Consider the following 8,314-nt stretch of genomic DNA (forward strand, 5'->3'; position numbering starts at 1 on the left):
ACATAGGGTAAAAGCAATGAAAAGGTAAACTTAAAAACACAAAATTATTCAGTACCTTGTTCTTAGCACAAGTTTCATTCGCAAACATTGTTAATTAATTATATTTGTGGGTATAACCAAGAAGAAACTTGCAGATACACAGTAAAATTACTGTGAAGAAACTTACTGCAGTAGAACTGTAGTAGTTTGTTTAGAAATGACCAACAGATATAATGGCGGGTTCTCTATCTGAACATCCATCGGCAACCGCAACTCTGGACCGAGCATGGCGATCGCTGGCGTCACTCCCGTACTCTCTTGAACGCTGCTGTTGTACGCCAGCATTACGAATGGCAGCATGCCATCCCACTGTCCTTGGTTCCCATCGACCATGATGGACAGCATGTCCAGGAGCGTGCGGTTAAACCTCTCTGCCTGTCCATTCCCTTGCCGGTGGTATAGAGAGGATCGCGTCTTCTTAATGCCGAACAACCGGCACATCTCCAGCACCACCGACTTTTCAAATGAGCGGCCTTGGTCGCTGTGCAGGAAGTCAGGGGCGCCAAAGTACGCGATGTACTTCTCGACCAACACCTTTGCCACGGTACTGGCTTCCATGTTGGCGAGAGGGAATGGGACTGTCCATTTGGTGAAGTAGTCCGTCAGGACCAGGACGTACCGGTTCCCCGATGGGGTATTTTCCACCGGCCCATGAATGTCCATGCCAACACGCTGCAGAGGGTATCCCGCAGCCATGGCCTGCATTGGCGCACAGTTGTTCTTGGTCGGGCCCTTCCTCCTCTCGCACTGCGTGCACGTGCGGCACCATGTGTATACGTCACCACTCATCCCGGGCCAGTGGAATCGGCTCCTGACTCGTGCCAGCGTCCGGCGCTCTCCCAGGTGACCTGCGTACCGACTGTCGTGCATTGACTGTAGGACTTCGTTTCTGAGGGCTCGCGGCACCAGCTCCTGCTTAACCCCTTCCTCGGCCGTGAGTCCGCGGCAATGTCGCCAGATGAGGCCATCTTCATCCACCCAACTGCACCGTTGCTGCCACAGCACGTGCATGTCGCGGCTACACTCCGGGGGACATTCCACCTGCCAGCTCGCGCCAACCAACCATTGCCGCAGTAGTTGAATCTCTGGGTCCGCCTGCTGGGCGGCCAACAACTGGCCTTTAAAGTTCTGCGCACGTCTTCGGTTCGGAGTTGGGCAGCCTGGACTGCGCATGCGCTGCCTTCTACCAGCCGTCCACATTGTGTACAGTTGGTCCGGGATAGCGCGTCGGCGTTGCCGTGCAGGCGTCCTGCTCGGTGTTCCACTTCGACGTCGAGCTCCGCTAGACTCTCCAGCCACCGAGCTACCTGCCCTTCTGGTTCCTTAAAAGTCGTCAGCCAGCGCAGGCAACTATGGTCCGTCCGTACCAGGAATCGCTGGCCGTAAAGGTACGGCCGGAACTCGCGCAGGGCCCATACCAAACCGAGCATTTCTCTCCGAGTCGCGCAATACCGACGCTCAGCCTTGGCCAGCGTGGGACTCGCGTACGCCACGACTCTTTCGGCTTTCCCTTCTCTTTGGCTCAGCACCGCCCCAAGGTCGTCTCCGCTGGCGTCCCCGTCGACAATGAACTGCCGATGGAAGTCCAGATAGGCGAGGACGGGCGCAGATGTAAGGTGGTACTTCAGTGCGTCGCAGGCGGACTGACAGGCTTTTGACCAGTCCCACTCGGCCCCTTTTTCCAACAGCCGGTGTAGCGGGGCGGCGACATTCGCAAAGCCGTTGACGAACTTGCGGTAGTACGACGCCAACCCCAGGAACTGCCGCAACTCCGACACACAAGTCGGTGTCGGCCACTCCCGCACGGCAGAGGTTTTGCTTGGGTCCGTAGCGATCCCTTTTTCCGAAATGATGTGGCCCAAGTACGCCACCCTCCTCTTCATAAGCCGGCATTTCGCTGGTTTGACCTTCAAACCCACTTCCCGGAGGCGGCGGAACACCTCGCGCAGTCGTGCCGTATGATCTTCGGCAGTCTTGCCAGGTCGGAGTCTTGTCTTGTCCGGGGTCGGAAAGACCCCTGTGCTGACGTTGACCGATGACCGTTGCGCCCCTGACAACGGCTGTTTACGCCATTGCGCCAGTTGCGCGTCAATAAAGTATTTCAAGAAGCCGCCAGACGGCTCCGAAAGTATAACAGCTAAACCGGAAGTCGACGGTGATTTAGATCGGCTCCATAGATAGCCAGCTCACCTGCTTTGAGCGAGCCGCTCATTGGCTGCCCGAGCTCTATATATTTGGCTACAAACGCGCGCCGCAGAGAAAAGATCCCTGGAAGTTGCCGAAGTTAGTCGAACTCACTGTCGTTTGCGTAACCATCGATTCTCGTGCTGTCGTTTGGACCTGTTGTATCTATTGATTCTCGGTTCGCTGCTGTCTACGGAGTGCGTCCATCTGATTATTCGTGGTCGAATGAAACGAACGTATATTCGTTTGTGTGTTTCGATCTGCTTGCATTTTTACCTTACGCGACCTTCTTCTTGACTACCCACTTCGGTTCACTATACAGTCCACTCTCATTTGCCTGACGAACGAACGTCTGGCAAATTGTACTTGAGCATCGCCGGCGTACGGAACCCTCCTACGGTTCTTACAAGTTGAATGAAATGTTTTCTAGATGTATTTCTGCTATATTTTCAAGTTACCGTCAATGAGATTCTGATTCTCCCAGACAGATCAATCTTTCACGAGCTTTCCCGGCTCGTGGCACCAAAAACGATGTAGTAGACTTGCAGGGTAATCGTACTACACTTTGTTATAGACAATTAGGTTCTACAACTAACTGTTTTCTTTCGCGGCTAGATCTGAATTTCACAAAATCTCGCTTTTCGTATATGATAATCTCGAGTATACTTTATTAAATATACAATCAAACACAGGCAAAGTACGAACGAAAGGAATCACAGCAACAACTCTCTCCCACGACTCGAACGCAACTACTGATTATGTTGTTGTTTCTCTGGTTCAATAACAACAACAGTTGTTTCTTTTCCCAGTAAACAAAGGCATCTGTTTCAATAAATCGATCACAAATGTTGACAGAGTAACAGCTTAATAATGTACGCTATTGAGTTTTGGAATTTAGGTCATGTTAGATAGAATATCTAAAAATATCACTCGAAGCGTAGGATTTTACAACATCTGTCGTTTTTGTGGGGGCCGCCATACGCCCAATGATCCAGCTTGCCACAACGGTGACATCCAGACTTCTTATTTCTGTCCGTATAAGCGGGAACTCTCTGCTTTTGCTTCACTCTTCTCTGAACGGTGCCTTGTACCGTGGCTTCTTCAACTGGGATGGTCCTATTTGGTCCCACTTCAGTTCCCATTCGGTTCCACTGTTCATTTATTGGTTGTTGACCTCGCTATCCTATTAGACCGTAAACTCTTTGTCGTATTGGTTTTCCTTGTCTAATTGCTCATTGATTAAAATCTTTCCCTTGTGATTAGCTGTAATATTTTTTCATTTCATTGGTTCAGATATTCCATTTAATATTACGTAACTTTAATAGTAGTGACGTAATGGAAATATTTATTATTCCAAAATTTTATTGTGTCTGTTTGAAGTTTCGTCATACGTTGAAATTTTGTTTATTTAAATATATTATTTGTGGTGTAGTCTATACTTTTTCATTATCAGTATTTTTGAAAATAATTTTTATCATTATTCTATATTTTATTGTATCAAAGTGACGTTATATCAAATGAGATAGTAATCATTCAGAAAAAACAATACAAAAAATAAGATAAATATTGATTTTTATTTTTCACTAGCCAACAGCACTAACAACAACAATAGTAAACAACATATCAGTGAACGACATTAAAAAAGTGGTATCAGGACGATTTCAAAATTACAAATTATTGTTTGTGGATAAAGATTGACGCTAAGGACAGCGGCTTTGTTTATTGAAGCTTGAAAAATAAACTCTCATTTGCCAATATCTTTCCCCGTACGTAGCAACAGAATACTGGCACCAGCTTCCTCGCCACAATGGCATGGATGGTAAAATGCTATTGATATCACTGAGGTACAACATTGAATGTACCATCTGTACCCCAAGTTTTTACGGTTGCCATCAGTCTATATAGGCCATGTGCTCATCTACCCGGCAGGTTTCAACGTGATCTTTTCGATCGATCCCAGCCGGAATTTCTAAATCTGTTCACACTGCACCCCCGCAGTCTTCTTTATCCTATACCAAAATAAAGTAATTGTTAATAACTAGGAACACATGCTGTACATTCAGCGCATACTTTTGAACATCTCCAATATTTCTGTTTGCGGGCACGTTTTAATTTATATATCCTGCCTACCATACCACCGAATTGGACCAAATCCCGCAATGATTTGGTACAAGATGTAACTCAGGGTACTGAGCCATAACAAGGAACAGAATAGAAAATGATTCGAATAACTCTGGAACGGAAAGCACTGAACGCAAACGCAACACCAAAAGTGAAAATAAATTGTACAGTTTTGAATTTCATTTTAAATAACCATTTTGCAACAATATTTAATTTTCATTTTATATTTTATCTACAATCGAAGATCAACTTCTGATATTCCTTGTTGCACTAATGCCTTTTGTTGATACTGACAGAATAAAATTAATCACACACAAATAGCGCACGAATGCTAACATCAAAGTATGTGATGTCCACTGTACAGTGAATTTCAAGCAGCTTTAACTGCTATTCTGCTTCGTGCTGTCCTTCGCTTCCTTTTTGCTTTCAAAGTGTTTTACACTCATTTATCTCAGTTCATCAAATAAATTACGTTTCACCTAGCAATTAAATGAAATTTATGCATTAAATGCTTTTCCGTTTGTCAGAAAATATTCTGATGATTAGCTAAAGGCGATTGTAATACAATGGAAAAATCAACAAGTGATGAATTGTCCGTTGTCAGCTGCAGTTGTCAGCTGAAACTAGGCATGGCAATTGCTAATTTGTTAGCATCGAATTACATTTTTGATTTCCGTCTGACTGTTTTATGAAAATCTTTCTTGTTAGCAATCAAAGAATTTTATTTTCAACTTCAGAAAGTTTTGACTTCTTTCATCAGTGTTATTGTTTAAAGTCGTATATTTTATTTAAATAGAAAATTAAAAATCTGCAATATTACTTACAAGTCAAAGAACAAATTTATTTATATATTTCGTGTAAATTGTAAACTTTCTATTTCAACGGTTTGGTCTGAACTCATCCGCAATAATTCAACCCATTTTTGTGATTGGCTGGTCGCTGATTGGTTTTAGGGGTATTGTTCGGTAATTGGCAAATGACTTCTGCTACTTTATTAGCTATCTATTCTGATAGGTGATTGGGTGAATAACTGTGCCATTTGATTAGCTATTCAGCTGTGATCTAGGATTGGGTGATTGTTGTTTATCAAGTCTTTACCAAATATGGGTGCATTCCATTAAATTGCCTTATATTGGCAAAAATAATCATTTAACATTTTTAGAAAAAAAAGCTTTCAGTTAACGTAAAACTGTGTATATTTGTTTTTAGATTTTGCAAATGATGCTTTTAAAAAGCTTTTGCGTTTTACATTTCACTGTTAACAAAAGATTATCTTATTGCTTAATTTTATTCTTGTAAGTTTGCTTTTGCATTTTACTTCTTCACATCTATGCTGATCAACAGACTGTTTTCGCAGAAACTTTTCTGCTATTCGATATAAGCGCTTCAGAACTGAGCAAATGTATAGCACAGAAATTTCCATTTTACAACAACAAGCAAATCAGAACTTTATTACAATATATACCATGGGCAAGATGGGCAATACAACGATAACGTGGAGAAAGTCCAATTCTAAACTTGTAGACACGGCCACGGCAACCAACTAATCGTTATGTTGAAAAAATGGATTAGCTGTAATATTACAATAATAATGTGCTACATTAAGCCATTGTTTGTATGTTTATTCACAACCCATATTTGTCATTATGATTAATGCACTTGAGCGTGTGGCATCTCCCTTTGTGTATTGGCTTATGTCGGTTCTTTGAGATACAAACTGAAATTCATTATTATTTATTCTCATCATTCGAAAACACATCTCAAACCTACGACACGGAAAATAGCACAAGCTAATAATATGCACTGGGGAGTAAAATAAATGAAAAATAGAATTGACAGTCTTGTTTTATACAAATTAAATATCTTTATTATCCAATTGCATTATTCTACAAAAATACAGAAGTAACAAATGAACAGCCTGAAGAAGAGATAACTGAACAAAGAGATGTTAAATAAGCGTATTTATCTAAGTCATTTTTTGTTTTCATAATTTGACATGTAATGACTTTTTACGATGGCAACAGAGCAAAAAAATTTTCTTTGCTTTCAGTTTTGTTTGGTAAAATCATTTCGAAATGAAACAGATATTTTTTGATCTGGAATGTTGAACCATAGTAATACAAGAATTGCAACTTGAATGTTTAATCAACCCAGTAGTAGGTTTACTTTAGATATTGGAAGAGAAATTTAATACAATTTACACAAAATGTATAACCACAAATTTCTATTTTAAACCAGATTACAAGTACAGATTTTATTTTATTTTTTATTTAAATGAAACATAAGAAGAAAAACAAGAACTCTTGTGAAGAGAAGCAAAAGAAAGATTGGAAAGATTAAATTCTTTTGTGAACTAAACACATTTTCAGAGAACAGGCAGGTAAAATCAGAAAAATTGTTTCGATGCTAACATTCAGCAATCACCACTCCTAGTTTTAGCTGAAAACTGCAGCTGTAGACAATTTACCAATTTTAGATTTTCCCTTTGTACTTAAATAGCCTTCAACTAGCCTTCATCAGAGCAATATCTGTCAAACAGAAAAGAACCTTAATTGTTAGCTAAGAAGGTAATTTATATGACGACTGAAAGCAACTGTTAGCTGACATTTCTTTTGAACGGTATTTTTAATTTTAAACTCGGATGGATAAATAAAAGTCAAGCGCTTCGAAAGCAGAAAGTGATGAACAGCACCAAGCAGAAAAGCTGTTAAAGCTGCTTCAAATTCACTCATTAGTGGACATCGCATTGTTTGATGTCATCATTTGTGTGTGATTAATAATCTTCTGTCAACATCAACAAAAGGCATGGGTGCCACAGAAATATCAAAGTTGATCTTCAATTGTAGATAAAATGAGAAATGAAAACTAAATGTTGTTTCAAAATGATTATTTAAAATGGAATTTAAACCGTCAAATTTATTTTCCTTTTTGATCTTGCGTTTGAGTTCAGTGCTTAGCATTCGAGGGTTATTAGCTGATGAGCAAAACAAAATCAGACATCATCATCCGAAATTTGCCTGCTGAAATTCTGATGGGTACGACTTTCTGGACTGGACGGCAATGAACAGAAAATAGACGCGGAAATGGATTCCTAATACTGGAGTAAGCGAGAAGTAAACTATGAAGCAGGAAGTAAAATGCTGCTGGGCATAAAGCTTGACGCGCAGCTAATTAAGCTTAACAAATCAACCGGAACGGTGCATAAGCTATTTAAAAGAAAATTCAAGACTGCAAATGCTATTTTATGTGAACAATGAAATGTAAAACTGAAGAATCATTAATGTTATTGACTAAGATAACCACTTATTTAAAGCCACATTCAAATATTGCAAGACATCTTGTTAAATGCTCTTTTTAACAACATACACAAACAATACACAAATATAAAGAAGTTAAACATTAGTTTTAAGCATATTAACTTTGTTATGGTTTGATCCCACTTGGTCGGGCTAGTCTGAACTCATCCGCGACCCATTTTCCCCAAACTCCGCCTGCATTTTGTGATTGGCTGTACTCTGATAGGTTGCACACGATTGATCGGTAATTGGCTAATGACTTTTGCTATTTTATTAGCTAATCATCATGATAAGTGGTTGGGTGAATAATTTTGCCATTTGATTAGCTATTAAACTTTGATCAAGGATTGGGTAATTGTTGCTTATCAATTCTTTTCCAAATATGGGTGCATTACCATTAAATTACATTATATGGGCATAAAAAGCATTTACTATTTTTAAAACACAGCTTTTTAATATATGTTGTTAACTATCTTTTGTTGCGTTAAAGGAATTATAACAATAACAAAGGGCTTGGTACTACTCGGTCCCGTTTTTTTCTTATTGGTCTTTGCCCTCGCTGTTTTATTGGACGGTCAAATCTTTGTCGTATTGGTTTTCATTTTATTGGGCCGTGAAGTGTTTGTCGTATTGGTTTTCCTTGTCTAATTGCTCATTGATTCAAACTCTTCAGT

At 40.4% G+C, this 8,314-nt stretch overlaps 1 protein-coding gene across 1 annotated transcript; it reads left to right on the forward strand.

Annotated features, from left to right (window-relative positions):
• Nucleotides 1-503: 503 nt before the first annotated feature.
• On the forward strand, nt 504-1,116 carry Tsp_09819 (conserved hypothetical protein). The gene is made up of 3 exons (XM_003370557.1): nt 504-583; nt 609-882; nt 934-1,116. The coding sequence occupies exons 1-3, from the start codon at nt 504-506 to the stop codon at nt 1,114-1,116; spliced, it is 537 nt and encodes a 178-aa protein (XP_003370605.1).
• The last annotated feature ends 7,198 nt before the right edge of the window (nt 1,117-8,314 follow it).

This window comes from Trichinella spiralis (genome assembly GCF_000181795.1).
Source record: "Trichinella spiralis strain ISS 195 chromosome Unknown Scfld610, whole genome shotgun sequence".
Lineage (NCBI taxonomy): Eukaryota > Metazoa > Nematoda > Enoplea > Trichinellida > Trichinellidae > Trichinella > Trichinella spiralis.

Coding starts and splice junctions, on each gene's coding strand:
- Tsp_09819 (XM_003370557.1), top strand. CDS start 504: ATGAGCGGCCTTGGTCGCTGTGCAGGAAGTCAGGGGCGCCAAAGTACG. Junction 584..608: donor CGACCAACACCTTTGCCACG/GTACTGGCTTCC, acceptor TGTTGGCGAGAG/GGAATGGGACTGTCCATTTG. Junction 883..933: donor AGCGTCCGGCGCTCTCCCAG/GTGACCTGCGTA, acceptor TTCGTTTCTGAG/GGCTCGCGGCACCAGCTCCT.